The sequence below is a fragment of the Corylus avellana genome, chromosome 4, assembly GCF_965113065.1.
Source record: "Corylus avellana chromosome 4, dhCorAvel1.hap1.2, whole genome shotgun sequence".
Classification (NCBI taxonomy): domain Eukaryota; kingdom Viridiplantae; phylum Streptophyta; class Magnoliopsida; order Fagales; family Betulaceae; genus Corylus; species Corylus avellana.
In genome coordinates, this window is record NC_142493.1 from 33,442,852 (window position 1) to 33,460,514 (window position 17,663).

General features: G+C 39.8%; 4 protein-coding genes and 1 long non-coding RNA gene across 5 annotated transcripts; 3 read left to right on the top strand and 2 right to left on the bottom strand.

The window, feature by feature from the left end:
* Positions 1–2,388: 2,388 nt before the first annotated feature.
* XTH33 (xyloglucan:xyloglucosyl transferase 33) lies at positions 2,389–4,096 on the bottom strand. Its single transcript, XM_059591975.2, has 4 exons — positions 3,458–4,096; positions 3,273–3,373; positions 2,948–3,156; positions 2,389–2,874 (listed from the first exon to the last, which is right to left on the bottom strand). The coding sequence occupies exons 1-4, from the start codon at positions 3,684–3,686 to the stop codon at positions 2,475–2,477; spliced, it is 939 nt and encodes a 312-aa protein (XP_059447958.2). The 5' UTR covers positions 3,687–4,096; the 3' UTR covers positions 2,389–2,474.
* Positions 4,097–7,911: 3,815 nt separating this feature from the next.
* Positions 7,912–10,314, top strand: LOC132177018 (U-box domain-containing protein 19). Its single transcript, XM_059589215.2, has one exon. It carries the CDS (start codon positions 7,986–7,988, stop codon positions 10,026–10,028), a length of 2,043 nt encoding a protein of 680 aa, XP_059445198.2. The 5' UTR covers positions 7,912–7,985; the 3' UTR covers positions 10,029–10,314.
* Positions 10,315–10,354: 40 nt separating this feature from the next.
* Positions 10,355–12,377, bottom strand: LOC132177019 (putative receptor-like protein kinase At5g18500). The gene is made up of 6 exons (XM_088515442.1): positions 12,272–12,377; positions 12,073–12,186; positions 11,311–11,529; positions 11,122–11,237; positions 10,764–11,018; positions 10,355–10,630 (listed from the first exon to the last, which is right to left on the bottom strand). The coding sequence occupies exons 1-6, from the start codon at positions 12,297–12,299 to the stop codon at positions 10,409–10,411; spliced, it is 954 nt and encodes a 317-aa protein (XP_088371568.1). The 5' UTR covers positions 12,300–12,377; the 3' UTR covers positions 10,355–10,408.
* On the top strand, positions 11,436–15,130 carry LOC148586624 (uncharacterized). Its single transcript, XR_015911878.1, has 3 exons — positions 11,436–11,613; positions 14,282–14,432; positions 14,611–15,130. It is a non-coding gene; the product is annotated as an uncharacterized LOC148586624 (long non-coding RNA).
* A 24-nt stretch (positions 15,131–15,154) lies between these two features.
* On the top strand, positions 15,155–16,918 carry ENT1 (equilibrative nucleotide transporter 1). Its single transcript, XM_059589216.2, has 2 exons — positions 15,155–15,796; positions 16,065–16,918. The coding sequence occupies exons 1-2, from the start codon at positions 15,244–15,246 to the stop codon at positions 16,793–16,795; spliced, it is 1,284 nt and encodes a 427-aa protein (XP_059445199.1). The 5' UTR covers positions 15,155–15,243; the 3' UTR covers positions 16,796–16,918.
* Positions 16,919–17,663: the final 745 nt, after the last annotated feature.

Below are 17,663 nucleotides of genomic sequence, written 5' to 3' on the forward strand. Positions count from 1 at the left end.
TTTATACAAGTGAACGTTGGTCATTTTATCATTGAAGGTGATTCTCAAATTGTGATCCTCACTCTTTAACTTTCAAACGTTTTTTAACATTGGGTCACAGCCAAATCTTTTTCTAGTCGTATTCTCATCTTGTCTCCCCCCACTCTATCGACGAAAATGACCCTCCTTCTTTTTTTTCCCCCTTTATGCTAGACTAGTTTAGTCCTTTTGTTTGTTGTTTTCTGTTCCATGTACTCTAAAAAAAGTCTTAAAAGTCGTGTGTAATTTTTCACCTCTTCCTTTTTTGGACTCCTATTTGAGGGGAAGAATCTAAAAGGCAAAAACACATAAAGATAAGGGTCTTTAAGCAATAGTTTAAGGAAGATTTTGCTGTAACATTTCTTGAAATTGACTTACAGGATGAAGCATGTGGTGGTTTATTTATTTGACATTCTTTGTTAAAAACCTTAATTGAAGTAGGGCCAAGTGTTCAAAGAATTGCTGGAAAATAGCACTTTGTGAGAGAGGGGGAAGAAAACAAAAAACAAAAATGGAGAAGAAAAGAAGAAGAAGATGATAAGGAAGCTGGCTAATTTTTTAGCATGCATGTGACAAATATATAATTTTTTTAATTAGCATATGATAATTATATATATTTTTTTAATAAAATTAAGGGTAAAGTTCACTTAACCTCCTTAAACTACCACCCCAATAACAATCTACCATCCAAATTATCAATTGAAACAATTTACCCCCCAAATTACAAAAACAATGACAATGTACCCCAATTTTTAAAAATGGCAAAATAACCTTTACTAAAATAAAAACAAAAATACAAAAATTTAATTTATTTTTTCAAAAATTTAAGGGCATTTTTGTCTTATTGAAAATTTTATATGGGTAATTTTGTCATTTTGCTAGCATTAGGGGGTGCATTATCATTGTTTTGGTAAATTGAGAAGTAAATTATCGTAATTGATAGTTTGGGGGATAGATTGCCATTGGGGTGATAATTTAAAGGGGTTAAGTGGACTTTATCCTAAAATTATTAAAAAGTATATTAATTTACTACATAGCAATATTAAAGACTCAATTAAAGGAAAACATTGAAATTTTCTCATTCGTAGCGTGAAAATGAAAAAAGCACAACTTAAACCTAACTTTGACCCAACTTTTTTCTTTAAGTTTAAAAAGAAAAAAAAAAAAAAAAATTGCCTATGAAGGAAAGAGAGCCTTAAACTAGAAAGAGAAAAATTTAGTCTAAAAATTAGAATAAAATTAAATTTAAATTGTAGTTGTACCACATCTCTTCGTAGTATGTCCCACAAATAGGACCATCCAACTATTTGGTTATGTATATGGTCAAATAAGTACCACCATTCACATATCAACGCCGTATATATTTAATTGGATGTCCATTATTAATTTATTGTGGTGTTGCGTCTGGTAGGCTGTCAATTCCGTGGACTTTTCTGGGGCATGTCAACCGTTGATTTACTGTGGCTGTTTTTCTTTGACAATAAATATGAACAAAATTCTTAAAAAAAAAGAAAAGTGTAAAGTTAAGTTGAATGGGATAAAAAATAAAGCTCTTACATCAGTATAAAGTTTTAATAGATCATAATTAATTAGGTCATATTTATGATGTCAATATTCGCTAACCCATATCTAAACTTCAGTTATAGATCAGATCTGCTCCGCTCAGTCCATTTAGGAAAACTAGGTTGGAGGAACTTCCTCCAACTTACTCTATTAAAATGACATGTATCATTTGAATATGAGAGATGCATATATTTTTTTAATAGCAAAAACAAAGTTGGAATAAATAATATTAAAAACTCATATGCATCTTACATGTTATTAAAAAAAAAAGACACATGTTATTTTTATAGATTAAGTTTAAAGAAGTTCATCTAACCCAATTTGAATGAAAACTCTATCCCTCAATCTAACATGATGGATCAAAAAGTTACAAATTCTAGTATTTTCGTTAATATTAAGATGTTAAGGGTTAACAAATCAGTATATAATAATTCGGACGAAGAATTTAACAATATCAGTATTCAACAACTCTAAAACTTTTAGATTAATAATTAGACCCATAAATTAGAATTTGTTAGGTAATCTTTTTGTATACTCTCTGTGTACTTAGGGGCGCATTACATTTTTAATAAAACTGATTAGTACTTATAAAAAAATAATTAGACCCATAAACGTTAAAAAGAGTATTCGAAATGCGGATTTTAGACTGTGAGTTGCAAATATTTGTTGTGGAGATTCTACTTTTGATTTATTTAATCTAAATTTTGAGTGTCTTTGATGGTCTACCAGTTTCCAAACTGAAATGAGAAGATCTGATTTGGTTGAATATTTTGTTATGGGAAGATGATGACAAATATTCAGAATGTGAAAATGCCTTTAATTTAGTGTTATTAACTTCCACTTTTGTGGAGAAAAAATTGTAAAAGAAAATAAATAAAGAACCCAAAATCCAATTACTTGCACTCTGGTGGAAGGATTTTAAACCTAGATGAATCTTTACAGTATGAGTAAAACATTAGCTTCCTTCTTGCCCAGTCCATTGCCACCATCTGCTGCTCTGATAGCCTAACAAACTCTTGCCCCTCAAGCGGGTCGGAGCTAGAAACACCAGCAGCTTTTGAACAAGAAGAAACCGACCCTTTTGGATTCCATATGCAGCCACTCATTTCCATATCTGCAAATGAAGCTACAAATGGAGCATACTTGTAATTAACTGGGTACTTTCCTCCATGAGTTGCCCATTGTGACCCATCCCAAATTGTTGCGTAAATTGACATGGGTTTTGATGGATAAACAGATGGGAAGGCGCCGTTGCGAGGAAACTCTCTTACAGGTATATTGTCGACAAGAAACCTGCATTATTAGATTCATGGGCACTTTCAGAAGTGGTAAGTGATTATATTGTGTGAACTTTGTTTGTCCTTACACTGTATGATGATTGTTCCAGATGATGCTGTATTGATGATGCTGTTCGGTTGGGTCAAACCAGAGGTAGAATTTCTCTTCTCTTCCAGTGCCTACACTTCCATTAGCGTATAGGTTTGTTTGGAGGACCCAATCGTTTCTTTTATCATGACCAAGCAGCTCGATGTCTATCTCATCATGGGTATGAGGGAAAATGTCTGCATTTGACAGCTGCAAATTCGCCTTTTTTGTTTATATTCATAGATTTTGACTATTCAAGCGTGTCTATATGGATATATATATATTGCAGTCATATTATACTTTGTATGAATTAAAAGAGCGCTTACATAGAATGCTACTACAACTCCAGAGGACAGGCCGGATGGCAGCTTAATTGCAGCACTGAAGAATCCATAATAATATTTGTTTTTCGAGACCAATCCGGATCCTGCGCGCACAACAGGACATGAAGTAAATTCTGAAAATACAATGTTTGTATGGCAACAGAAGCCATCAATGTGAAAGACTTTACCTGCGGATTTGTCGAGAGCAAGATTGGCCACTGAGCCATTACTGGTGAGCTGGATATTTGAGCCTCCAAAGAAGTTGGAAAAGCCTCGATCAATTGAGACATGAGGAAAGTAATCTGTTAAATGGGTAACAGATGGAGGCGAGTAATATCTATTACGTGAAGAAACCACTGCAGTCATGCAGAAGATCAAGAGGCCTGAGAAGAGTATTCTTTCCTGCAAAAATGCCATGCTGCATTAGATAGATGAAGGAAAAGATGAACAAGTTGGATATTTATTGGGAATTTTGGAGGTTCATAATCATGCTTAGTTGTTAATAGCTGGCTCTATATCTTCCCTAGTATCTCTTTGGGTAGTCACTTTGGATCTTAACGACAATGATCAAGAGACAATCATGTGGGGGTGATTCTGAGAAGTATGACAGGGGCTTGTGGGTGCTGCCTGATAGTTAGGTGCATGAATGACAATTGCTTCACCTTTCTAGTACCCAGTGTGGTCCACAAGCTACATATCAGCATGGACCAAAAGGCCTATATATGACACAAGGCATGCATCACCATGGGTGTCAGGTTTGCAGGTTGTATTTAAAATTGTCTATTCTAAATGTTATTTGTCAGGTTATGATGAAATCGAGACATTTGTATAAGGCTATCAATTACTAGATTATACAAGGCATGTATCTAGATCGCCATAGCTGTCTGGGAATTGAATGAGGCATGCATGCATATAGAACTCAGATTAAATTGGGTGGTGAAACACTTGAATACGACTAATATTTGCGCATTAGAGACTGTTTTTTGGTAAAACAAACATACAAAAAGGCTGGTGCTGACAAGAAAATGTCTATTACTAATTACTTGTTAGTATAGTGGTCAAATTGCCAGTAGTTTTTTAGCTGGCTCCGACTCTGAGAGATTTTTGATAAGACTGCTCATAATGGTGACATATAATAATGCACGGAAAGTTTTTACTTGTATTGGCACCATCTGCCCACATTCTGCATAGTGACTAATTTGATTTTTCTCTAGAAGAAAAAAAGAAAAAAGAAAATAGCTGATGATCTTGAAGATCTGGGCCAGCCTGTCAGGAGTATTAGCTGATGGGAACATTGGAAGAGGGAGATAGGAGGGGGATCTCATCTCCTGCTGATGGATATTGTTTTCAATATAACTTCCTGCACCCAACACAGCGCAGCAGGGAAACCGAAAGGTGCCCGCACCGCATGCCAAGAGGAAAAGGGTCCTGAGCTCAATCATCTTTTTAGACAAAATCTCTCTCTCCTAATTGTAATTCTTTTAGGCTCTGTTTACTTCGATATAAAATGGTTTTTAGAAAATGATTTTTGTATTTTACGGTGTTTATTTTAACGTAAAATAATGGTCAACGGAACATATTTTCCTTTTGACCGAAAATTCTTCTTTAATTTTTGCAAAAACGTAAACCATTTTTTGACTTTGAATATCTCATTCTCAAATCGACAGACCTTGCCAAGACTGTCTAGAACCTCGTTGGGACTAGCCCAGGACCCGCTAAGGACTTGACTGGGACTCACTCAGGACCTGCTCGGGATCCCATCAGGACCTGCCGGGACTCGACCGAACTTGAACTGGACCTGCCCGGACCTGCCCAAAACTCTATTGGGACTTGTCCAAGACCCGACTGGGACCTTGCCAGGACCTGCCTGGGACCTGCACGGACTTGCCCAGGACATAACCGGGACCCGCCCAGGACCCCGCTGGTACCTGCCGGGTCTGAGCGAATCCCGAGCAGGTTCGATCAAGTCTCGAGCGAGTCTTCCGATCAAGTTTCGAGCAGGTCTTGACAAGGTCTCGGTGAAGTTTTAGGTGGGTCTCGGGCACGTCCCAAGCAGGGACCTTATTGGAAAAAATATATATATATTTTTCGTGCACGTAGTAAATGCAGGAAAAATGACTACTGTAAAAATATTTTCTGACGAAAATCATTTTACATCGAAGCAAACAAAGGCTTAGGCATACTTTCAATTTTGCATCTTCCCTACAGCCTAAAGACACCATGTGACATGGTTGTGATCTAGTAATAGAGTTAGAATGTATTGGTGAATTGCTGTCGCAACTTGTTAAATTACCATTTATAATTAGAATCATGCTTTGATATCATGTTTAATTTTATTAGTAGTCCTACAAGTTTAAGTGGATAAAAAATAATAATTTAATTAATATTCTAATATCTAAAGCTAAGCGTGGAGCCCAACTAGCAAAACCCCAAATTTCATTGGCTTCGTTTGGCAATGACTAGTTTTTTGAAACGATGGCCTGTTATTGTAGCTGATGTGAGTGGGAGACGTTTTGCTGCGGATCCGTAACATTGAGTGTTGCGCCTTGCCAATTACCGCTTGATGCTACAATAAAACTAAAGAGGTTGCGTTTGGGGAATGGCATCAAACCCTTAGTTTACTTTATTTATTTCTATATGATTTTTCTTTTTTTCTTTTTTTTTTCAAACACAACATCCTTAGCTTTATTGTAGTATCACACGGTAACCGGCAAGACGCATCACTCAATGTTACGGACCTGCAGCAAAACGTCTCCCACTCGCATCAACTACAGTAACAGGCCACCCACCGTTTCAAAAATCTGGCCATTACCAAAGGAAGCCATTGTTCTACGCTACATAAGTGAAAAAACCTTAATTAGGAAGTTAAGGTGTAGTCTCTTTGAAGTCGAATGAAAAAAGGGAATCAAAATAGATAAATAATTAGTTTTCTATCTTTTGTCAATCTTTTATTCATCACCATTAAATTTGTTAGTTCACACAAATTTAATAATAGATTAAAAAAGAAAGCTAGCAAACTCCTTGGCTATGTCTACAACTAGAAGCAGACGGAAAAGCACTTTTTAGCAGGATTATTATACTTTCTTTTTCTTATTTTTGAAGGTAAGTCTACGTATAGGCCGAACGAATCCGGAGGAGAGACCAGACCAAGGACGCGCTGCTGGAGCCTGGCTGGCGGTCTCCAATGTTATGTTGGGTTTAATGGGCCGCTTTTGGACTCTTCCATTTCTCCTGTCTGGTCCGTTGGTGGGTCCAAAACTTAGCCCATTAGGCTGCCTTTTGCCCATTCCTATCTCCTCCTTCACTCGTCTATCATTGATTCCTTCCTATCCAGTAGAAGTAGTTGGAAACACGCGTGGTTAATTTTCTGTATTTATCACATATAAAGTAAATATTAAATATCTAAATGCTTACACAAGCACCTATTGAAATTCCAAAGTAATATCATAACATTACAGAATAATTAGTGAGATTGTTGAAACTTGACATGCATAGTGACTCAAATTGAAAACAAATAGGTGTTATTAAATAAATAGGTTAAAAGAGTATGGTTAAGGTTAAATCACCATGATATAAATAAATTACCCCAAAATGTAATATGAACACAATTCCCAAAGCTAGAATTTGCTCCAAGAAGACATTCTAGGCATGACTCCTAAATTTCTTAAGCATGAATCCATGATAAAGCCTCAAATAACTCTAGATTCACATTAATAGATACGTTTAGTAACATTTTAAGGTTATTTTTTGTGGAAATAAAAATATTAACAAACAATTTAAAATACAAAATATTTTTTTAAAAAAGGCATACGTTAAAGCAACCCAACATTTACACTCACTAAAACCACAAAATTAGACCAATAAATATTTGTGACTAATAAGCCCTTGAACAAGTCTGACAGACAATCTTTTCTTTTTTCTTTACTTACTAGAAAACAGAAGATTGAAGAGAAGATGAAGAATAAACTAACCATGACTTTTCTTACTAAGGATTGTCATCTAGATTCTTCTTAATTGTCACAACACACGCCTTTACATTTTAATAAAAAAATTTATTATATGACAATGAAATGTCAAAGCAATCGCCATAAAGGTTAAAACAGCCTTCTATTAATTAAAATACTTGATAATTATAACAGAAGTGGATAAGACAAGAGACAACAGTGTCTCCACACATCTTCGTACAAGTTGCTGGACTTTCTGAAGATATTTTTGACCACTTGGGGGAAATGGATTAAACTCAATAATTAGCCTCACTCAATAATACAACTTTAAAACAAGCAAATTTCCTGCTAATAATGCCACGTTAGCTCACGGTCGATGTCGGCTACCTCTCTTCACGTACATTCAACCTACACGGGCCCCTCCCATAGTTCTCGCGCTACGTGTCACTCTCTTATTGATTAACGCTGGACTCCGAGACTAGCCACGAAGCCGCCTTTTCCACCATTCTCCTTGTGACTTGTCCTCCGCGTGTTTTCAGCCACGTGTCTCTCAAGCAAAGTCAAATACACTAGTGTGCACTGCCGTCAGATGTTACGCACTCACCAAGATCATCTCATCTTCTGACGCGTGTTCTCTGCCTATCCGTCCCTATATATACCCACCAACGGCCATTTCTAAAACCCACCAGACAAGCAGATCCAAATCCAAAATCCAAATACCAAAAGCCGAAAAAATCCAAATACCATTTTTTCTGTATTCTCTATTTGTTCGATGACCCATAAATCTAACGGGTCGGTTCGCAGGATTCTGACGTTTCCGGCTGTTCATCCCTGCGAGGCTATCGCTCCAGCGACGCTCGTCGACTCCTTAATCAATCTAGCGCACGCTATTTCCGATTGCAAATCCACAAACTTCACCAGCAACAAGGGAAATGCGCGCGAATCGGTTCGTCAAATCGGAGTCCTCCGAGTTTTTCTGGAGGAGCTCCGAAAAGGGAGTCCGAATCTTCCGGAGTCGGTGGTCCTGGGTCTCTCGGAGCTCCACCTGACCTTCCAGAAGATTCGGCACCTGTTGGAAGACTGTACCCGCGAAGGCGCTCGGCTATGGATGCTAATGAACTCGGAGCGCGTGGCGGATCACTTTCGGGTCCTGGCCCGAGCGATCTCAACGGCTCTGGATGTCATTCCACTGGGTGCAATCCACGTCTCGGTGGAAGTGAAGGAATACGTTGAATTGGTAACGAGGCAATCCCGAAAAGCAAGGTTCGAGGTTGAACCGGCCGATAAGGCCGCCATGAAACGTGTTATCTCGGTTCTGAATTTATTCGAAAATGGGATTGTTCCGAATCGAAGAGACTTGAATCAGGTTCTCGATTATCTGGGAATAGGAAGCTGGAGCGAGTGTGACAATGAGGCTAAGTTCTTGGACTCGGAAATTGCATTGGAGGAAGAAAAGCAAGAGGCGGGGTTTCTAGGCAGTCTAATGGGGTTCATTACCTATTGCCGGTGCGTGTTGTACGACGTCATTGACGGCGAACAATCCGATATCCGCAGAAGAAAAAGCAGCACTGAGGTTGGACTGCTGAGTTGCCTCAACCCGGAGGATTTTCGGTGTCCGATCTCTCTCGAGTTCATGACCGATCCGGTGACGGTTTCGACGGGGCACACCTACGATCGCTCTTCGATTACGAAATGGTTCAGGGCGGGGAACAAGACCTGTCCCAAGACGGGTCAGAAGCTACCCAATACAGAGCTAATTCCGAACTTGGCACTGTGTAAGCTGATTCAGCAACGCTGTTCCGAAAGTGGGATATCGGTTCCCAATTCGGGTCGCAGGAATCGGACTGTTTCGGTTTCGGTGGGGAGTTTGGCCGCCGAGAGAGCTATGAACATGGTGGCCAGTTTCCTCGCTTGCATGCTTGAAGAAAACAACAACAGCAACAGGGCTGCGCACGAGGTCCGGGTTCTTTCGAAGACGAGCGTTTTGAACCGGTCTTGTTTAGTGGAAGCCGGTATTGTTCCTCATTTGTTAAAGTTGTTGTCTAGTTCTTCGGTCCAGGAGAACGCTATGGCGGCTCTTTTGAACCTCTCGAAGCATCCCAAAAGCAAAGCTGTGATCGTTGAGAATGGGGGATTGGAACTGGTCGTGGGTGTCCTAAACAAGGGATTAAGCCTACATGCTAGGCAGCACGCTGCTGGTTCGCTTTTCTACCTCGCTTCGATCGAGGAGTACCGGGAATTGATCGGTGAAATCCCAGAAGCCATTCCGGGTTTGATAGAGCTGATTGGGAAGGGTCCCGATCGTGGGAAAAAGAACTCGTTGGTTGCCATCTTCGGGCTTCTTATGCACCATGGGAATCACTCTAAGGTGCTTGCAGCTGGGGCAGTGCCTGTGCTGGTTAATCTTTTGGAGTCTGGTACTGATATAGAAGAATTTAAGATTGATTCTCTGGCAATACTAGCAGCTCTGGCGGAGAATCCCGATGGAACTGTCGCGATTCTGCGTTGTAGCGGAGCTTTGCATTGGGTTGTGGAGCTTCTTCAGTCCTCTGCTGCTTCAAGGGCGGGGAAGGAGTACGGTGTGTCTTTGTTGCTGGCTCTATCCATGAACGGTGGGGCAGAGGTGGTTGCTCCTTTGTCGAAGAGCTCTTCTCTCATGAGATCACTGTATTCCCTACTAGGCCATGAAGGCACGTCTCGAGCAAGCAAGAAGGCCAGTGCTCTTATCAGTGTTCTCCACGAGTTTTTTGAAAGGAGACCCTCTGGCTTAGTCAGTCCCATTCTTCCACGAGAACGATTTGTTCACGTGTGGTAAACCAATTCCTTATTATTATTATTTACAATTACCAAAAGAAAACCCAAATTTTTTCGGGTATTCTTTCGTCATTCTTTTTAGGCATCTGTAAGTGTAGATACATACATTCTCTGTAGCTATGATTGCTTTTCTTTCCAGTTTGATTATGTGGTATTAGCTCGTTTTTTAAAGGGCTAATAACTGTATGAGCTTCTGTTTTTGCAATGAAGCTTTGTACAAAAGTAATGCCGTATTGGTGTTATTTTTTCAAGATTAACAGAAATAAAATTTGTGTTATAGTGCTGTATACATTATCCACTATAAGTTTCAATACCTTGAAATTTTATATCAAACACTAAAGAAGAAGAAAAAAAAAACCTCAAACACATTTGAATGCAAAACTATACTGTTGGACAAGATGCAAGTGGCTTGACTTGCTTGGAGATATCCAGTCCCTCTTCAAGTTTTGAAACCACTTGCTCTATTGATGGTCTTTGCTGCTTAATCCCTGTGCACGACAATGCTAACTTCAGTATGAGGTCAAAGGCTTCCGCTGGGTACTCCCCAGCAAGTTTGGGGTCAACAAATTCTCTTATATCACCACCTTTTGTGAGGGACCTAGCCTGAGAACCAAAGGTACGTACGCATATGGGGTAGTTAATTGGCTGGAAAAACAAAGCCATGGAGACCAAACAGAGCCCATTGAGGACCCCGAGTCCAAAAGTGTGGAAATCTAAAAGAAGTGTTGTTTCTCACCATTTTATTTAGAGGCATTGGTCTATTTAAGTTAATGACCCTCTGCCCTGAGAGAAGCTGCAGTAGCACTATACCAAAGCTGTAAATATCTCCTGAAGCATTTACATGGCGGTTTTGACGGTATTCCGGATCAACATAACCGAATGTTCCTCTCACTTCTGAACTCACATGGGACTGATCCACGTCCATAACTTTGGATAACCCAAAGTCTGAGAGTTTTGCTTGAAAGTTAGCATCGATGAGTATGTTCGTTGGCTGCCAATACAGCATATGACGAGAAGATTAATGGAAATTAGTGAAAATTTAAGTGAAATGAGGAAGTGGGGGTGTCGTGAAGATTCCAATCAGATAGACATACCTTGATATCACGGTGAACAATGCAGCCTTCTGTGTAAGTGTGGAGAAACCAGAGGCCCTTTGCACTACCAATTGCAATCTCAATTCTTTGCATCCATGAGAGAGCTTTAGCTTTACCTGTTGTTCATCAGTTTATGGGTATTGAAACTAGTAAGGGAAAAGGTTTTATGAATGGAATTAGGAGACGTACCAAACAGCCAGTCTGAGAGGTTCCCATTAAGGCACAGCTCATAAACGAGGAAACATTCATCTTTATTCTCACAACAGCCGAGCAATGCTACAAGGTTTGGATGTCTGACATGAGAAAGACTTGTGACTTCCCTTACAAATGTCTCTACATGTTCGTCGCTGATTATATGCTTGACTGCAACATGTTGGCCATTTGAGAGAATGCCTTTGTATACCTTTCCTGGTAAAAGAAAGGATTGACATCAACATGCTGGCCATGGCATCTTAACATAAACATGTCGGCATCCACCAGAAGACTATAAAGGTAAGGTCTTTTCCATTTCATGCTTATTGTCTTTCCTTAGCAATATATGAATTACGAATTATATCTCTCCAGCTCTAGTTAAGGATCCCCTCTAGTAATTTTAGAGATTTCAGATCATAAGCTTGCAATACAGATTTCATGAATTCTTTTGCATCTTTCAATTGGCACGGAAACTCTTAAAGATGCAGCACTCTGATGCTGTCATGTCATTATATGATGATTGAATATGCTTATGGGAAATGCACCACACACAATATTGGCATCCTGCCTCATCGTTAATCTACTCTAGACACTGTTGAACCTCATATCAGGTTCTCTTCTCTGCCCAATATTTATGTTTTCCTCAGTCTTTCCATATAATGCTTTCTTTTCCAAACATACCCGGTCAGTACGTAGTTTAACATGAATAAAGAACAGAGACGTAGATACAGAAAGTCAGAAAGCACAGTAATTTCTCACCAGCTATGCCTTGGCCAATTAAATTTGATGCACTTAGATCGTTTGTTGCTGAATAAATTTCCTTAACTGGTAACTCAAGAAAGGTGGATTCCTTGGAGAATGGATCATTTGATGCTGCCAAGTAAAGCAAGAAGGTGATTACTTATCCAGCAAAGGAAAGCATAAATGCAAGAAGCTGAACAATTCACCAGTGTCGTACATTTTAGGTGACCGTTATAGATTATCATCGAGCTTTGAGATCTACCATCTTTTTTAGCTGGGAAACTTTCTTTAGTCCTCAATCTGAACAAGACGCAGGTTGCTATGAGAACTATTACTGCAATTCCCACTATGCCAATGATTATAATTAGGAGACCTGTTGATCATTAGGAAAATGATTCCATATTAATGAACCCCCACAAAACTCAAAATTAAGCAGGGCACTGATTACTGTTGTAAATGAAAAGTCACCTGTGCTGGACTTGATATCAAAACTAGATGTCCTTTCCTTGACATCACCACTAGATGTGCCTCCCGATTCATCTGCAAAGGAAAAAGGAAGAGATCAGGTAGATTTGAGGAAGAAATGGAATTTGGTTGCATCAATAAATTGACAAAGAAAAACATTCAGTACTTAGTACATGTCAATTTCAACCCACTTCACCTAGGGAGAGTCGACCCTGCCCTCCAAGGCAGTCATAAACTGCGTGGACCCATTTCTCATCATCAATCCTATTGCCTGTTAATGTTACCAATACTGCAAACCTGCAAACATTGGCTTCAACCTTCATCAATTCTCTTCCATTATCTGATGCTGCACCAATCTCTTCCCACCTTCTAAAACATTCACTGCAAGCCTGACCTGATGTTCCATCTAAACCCAAAAGTCCTCAGTATTCACCTAAAATTTTCAACCGATTTCCTAGCTTACCAAAAACATCTGTGACGGTGTAGTCAGAGCAGCCGCCAGCTCCACTGGTAAACTTTTCAATGCCACAGGCCGAAATATTTTCATCTACCTTCTTCATTGAAGTCAGGCATTTTCTCTGTTCTGTGGGATTTAAGTATATCTGTCCGGTTTGGTTGGCTAGCCTCCCTAATCCATGTAGGTACTCATCCAAAACTGCCCCGCAGCAGCTGTTGATGAACCCACCCCAATTGCTGGCTTCACAGTTTGAGGTGTTGGAAGAAGATGATGAGAATTGAATATTAAGGATGCAATTATCAGTAACTGAAGTTTGAGAAAGCACAAAGTTTACGGTTGTGATTACGAAAACAAAAACTGATACGAAGTGGGGTTCTCTATGATTGCGTCGATTAGGACAAGGGAAACCCAGAACGTGCTTGGCCATTGATGGGTGTCTTTAGTGAGAAATATCGAATCAAAGAACGCCCAAAAAGGTGCGTCGTTACCATATGCATGCGATCTTTGGCACGAGAGATCATGAGCACATAACAGAAGAATCGGATTTTTGAGGCATGCTTCAACTGGTAAGACCAGAATGCCGAATGGGGTTACATAATCCAAGAGAATGAAGAAAAAGGAATAGAGTGCCGTGGGGTGCCATTTCACCTTCCACTCTCACATGCATCAGCGCTCTGTAGTCACAATTGCTCTAGGAATAATGGGTATGGGTTAGACGTATTAGGTTCATATTTAAGGCAGAGAAAGATTATAACATACTTGTATTGTATTTGAAAATTTAATATACATAAACGTAGGGTTACAGTTTGTGTTTGTTTGTGACTCATTTAATTAAATAAGTCAAACTTCTAAATTTAACATTTTAATTACGTATTAAATTTGTGAATCGTATCAAAAATTATAAATCCTAAGTAAGAGATTGTTAGAGTTACATGAGCTCGAGATATGCGGGAGGCAAATGGCAGTGAAGCATAATTTTTCTTCTCTGAGATGTAAGAAGAAACAAAAATCTTGGGTTTTAGACAATGATGTTTTATGTCATGTCTTAATGCTCCTGCAGGCTAATCGGACGAGTGTTTAGGCATGGTCCACGTGAAGCATTATTAACGAATTTATCATATATATTTTTGTTTCATCAATGCCACTTTCGATTAAAGAAATCGGTTGTAATTTCAAAGTTCAACAATGCCATTGCCGGCTTGTTGGTTTTATCGGCTTATTGATAATTTTTTATTCAAATTGATTTTTTTTTTTTTTTTTTTTTTTTTTCAATTCTCCTCATTGGTTTCAGCATTTTTGGTCCAGGGCAAAGATTATAGTACGGTGTTGTTCGGTAAGTTTGCACTTTGCTGGCTGCTTTGTGGTAATGGGCCTGGCTCTTCTGGTCGAGTCCTTGAGCATGGAAACAGTCCATATGCTTTCTCAATGGTGAGCTTGGGCTCTCAGGCATGAATGGGTCAGTGACCTCTCCAGTCGATTAAACTATCTTTTGAAGACATATAGTTATAACTTAGTATGAAATTAAGCTTAACACTTGTATGTTTTTATTTTACATTAGCATACTTCCATATGTATTTATGTATTTATTTATTTATGTAAATTTGAACTCTCATGTCTATCCCTGCAAATATCAGTGTTGTTCTCGCAGAAGAGAGTTTCAAGCTACTTTTCAAAGCAGATATTTTAACACGAGTTGAAGTTTTAAACGCCATAGACAATTCCAATCTTCAGGGTCAAGGGGAGAGAGTCAGATGGGGTGAGTTGCAATCCCACTTCTTGAGCCGATTGGTCTAAAAATTGGCTAGATGGGGAGGGGGGCCAAGTCCATCTATCAGAGGAGCAGGACAAGGAAAAGTGGATATTTTTGGATTGCTGAATGCAGAATCGCAGATAGGGTCAAAAAGATGGTTTGGAAATGGTGACTTTTAGGTTCTTTCTATGGGGTTTTTATTAGGCCAGCCACTTAGAGATCAGGGAGGTTCACAAGATTAGGGTTTAGGGTAGATATGTATGAGGGAAGAGATGGGATCCAAGGGAATGCTCTTGCCCATTTGACATAAGCCCAACAAGCATGCCCAGCTAGTTACGACGTCATTACTTCAACTGTAAGTCCATTGAGACAGGGGGACCCAGGCCCAACCTACCCCCAATCCCCACGTGATTCACAATATCCCGAAAAACGACGTCAGTTTTGCGTAAAGGCAATTATTTGCTTCCAGTAGAAAGTAACCACAAACCCCAAGGCCAAGGCTGCATCTGAATCTCCGATGGGTGTGACCGGCCAAATCATCGACGGAGATTCCGAGTCCACCCTCCTCCTCTCGGCCCCCACTACAACCACGTCCGCCGCCGCCACACCCGATAACAAACTCCCAAAAGACACATTCCACTTTGCCTACATAATCTACTTCACGCTGGGCTGTGGGTACCTCCTTCCATGGAACGCCTTCATCACGGCCGTCGATTACTTCGACTACCTCTACCCGGAAGTCAGCGTGGACCGTATATTCGCCGTCGTTTACATGGTGGTGGGCCTCGTCTGTCTCCTCCTCATCATCCTTTACTCCCGCAAGTCCCACTCCTTCGTCCGCATCAACGTCGGCCTCGCCCTCTTCATCCTCGCCCTCCTCGTTGTCCCCGTCATGGACCTCGTCTACATCAAGGGCCAAGTCGGCTTGTATAACGGCTTCTACGTCACCGTCGCGGTCATGGCTCTCTGTGGCCTCGCTGACGCGTTGGTCCAGGGTGGTGTCATCGGGGCCGCCGGTGAGCTCCCCGAGCGCTACATGCAGGCCGTTGTTGCTGGCACCGCCGCTTCAGGTGATCATTCAACTCTTTCTATTAGTTTTGATTTTCAGTTCGTTATTGGAAGCTGATCGAATTGGTTTTTTGTGTTTAAATTGGGGCTTTCAGATCCTTTTTCTTTTCTTAATTTGAGGTTTCTGTGTTTAAATTCCCTAATTTTGTGTATACTCGGAGTGAGAAAACACTATCCGGTTAATAGAAAATGATAAAATTTAATCGTTTAATTGATATTCTAAACACCTAATGTACAAATTCATACAATTTCTCAAATTGTTGACCGCAGGGGTCCTGATTTCTCTTCTACGGATCATAACGAAGGCCATGTACCCACAGGACGCCAATGGCCTGAGAAGCAGCGCAAACCTGTATTTCGGTGTTGGTATCGTGGTTATGGCTGTATGCATTGTGTTTCATAATGTAGCACACAGGCTTCCGGTTATAAAGTACTACAACGAATTGAAAGCTCAGGCTGTAAACGAGGAGAAAGAAGAGAAAGGTCCCCTCACGGGGCCTGTTTGGAGAGCAACCTTGTGGGGTATCGTAGGAAGAGTGAAGTGGTATGCACTTGGCATTGTCCTCATCTATATTGTGACTCTCTCAATATTTCCCGGGTATATCACAGAGGATGTGCACTCGGAGATTCTCAAGGACTGGTACTCGATCCTCCTAATCACCGGCTACAACGTGTTTGATCTGGTCGGAAAGTCTCTGACTGCAGCGTATCTCCTTCAAAATGAAAAGGTTGCCATTGGTGGCTGCGCTGTAAGATTGCTGTTCTTTCCTCTCTTCTATGGGTGCTTGCATGGTCCCGCATTCTTTCGAACGGAGATTCCAGTGACAATCCTGACTTGCCTTTTGGGGCTTACCAATGGCTACTTGACTAGCGTGTTGATGATTTTGGCTCCCAAAGTTGTCCAATTACAACATGCAGAGACTGCAGGGATTGTGTTGGTGTTGTTCTTAGTTTTTGGTCTGGCTATTGGTTCAGTTGTATCTTGGTTTTGGGTCATCTGATTTTGAAGCAATTTGTATGACAAAGGGGGTTGGAATGAGTTCCTCTGGTGTTCACATTCTGTAAAGCCTTGTAAACTTAATTGTTAATGATAGTTTTTCCACCATTCATATGGGTTATTTTCACTGTTTCCTCGGCTTGTTTCGAGATATCAATTACCTGTTTTAATTAGTCTTGAATGTGGTATGGTCATTTTTGTTTTTGAGCCCATAATGGTTGCGTTATTTTGTAGACACTGGAGAAAGTCCGTACTCTTATCATTATGACAAAATTGTGAATTTTAGTGTAGAAGTTCTAATATCCTTTATACACACAAAACAGGGTTCCATTTTGCATTTAGGGCATCAACCGGGAATACATCAAGCAAGAATGGAAAGTTCATCTTCAAATGATAGACGATACAGGTATGTATAATGTATTATCTTCTCATACTTGATTCAGAAGAGCAGAAGCAGAACATTTTCGTTTAAATCTAGCTTAAGTATGACCTCAAAGGCTTTTAATGCCATTAAATATGAGATCAGCCGACAGCCAGTTCTGTCATCTTAACTAACCTATCACCTCTATGCCTTCTTCAGTTAAGAGGTTGACTACATTAGATATAAATGTTGTTGGAGTTACAAGCAGTGAAGCTGCTTCATTTCCTAAGCTTTTTTTAATTGGGTTTTCATTGAATCTGTATATAATCTTGAATTGACTTAATTAAGAAAGTTTTACTCTCAAACCAAACTTTTTTTTTTTTTTTTTTAACTGCAAAATTTAAAGGCCAAATGGACTCTAAAACCGTTCCTTCTCCACCTTCATGAGATGGATTCATGTTCACTGCTATCACGAGGTGGTGGTTAGCAATCAATCAGCGGATAATTATCT

Bases quoted from the DNA above. Each gene is read 5' to 3' on its own strand.
- LOC132177018 (XM_059589215.2), top strand. From the start codon at position 7,986: ATGACCCATAAATCTAACGGGTCGGTTCGCAGGATTCTGACGTTTCCG.
- ENT1 (XM_059589216.2), top strand. From the start codon at position 15,244: ATGGGTGTGACCGGCCAAATCATCGACGGAGATTCCGAGTCCACCCTC. The intron at 15,797-16,064 runs GTGATCATTCAA...TGTTGACCGCAG, and splicing joins TGCTGGCACCGCCGCTTCAG to GGGTCCTGATTTCTCTTCTA.
- LOC132177019 (XM_088515442.1), bottom strand. From the start codon at position 12,299: ATGATAATCTATAACGGTCACCTAAAAT. The intron at 11,530-12,072 runs GTGAGAAATTAC...TTCTTTTACCAG, and splicing joins AATTGGCCAAGGCATAGCTG to GAAAGGTATACAAAGGCATT. The intron at 11,019-11,121 runs GTATGTCTATCT...CTGTATTGGCAG, and splicing joins TTGTTCACCGTGATATCAAG to CCAACGAACATACTCATCGA.
- XTH33 (XM_059591975.2), bottom strand. From the start codon at position 3,686: ATGGCATTTTTGCAGGAAAGAATACTCTTCTCAGGCCTCTTGATCTTC. The intron at 3,374-3,457 runs GTAAAGTCTTTC...TTGTGCGCGCAG, and splicing joins TGCTCTCGACAAATCCGCAG to GATCCGGATTGGTCTCGAAA. The intron at 2,875-2,947 runs GTAAGGACAAAC...CTAATAATGCAG, and splicing joins TGGAACAATCATCATACAGT to GTTTCTTGTCGACAATATAC.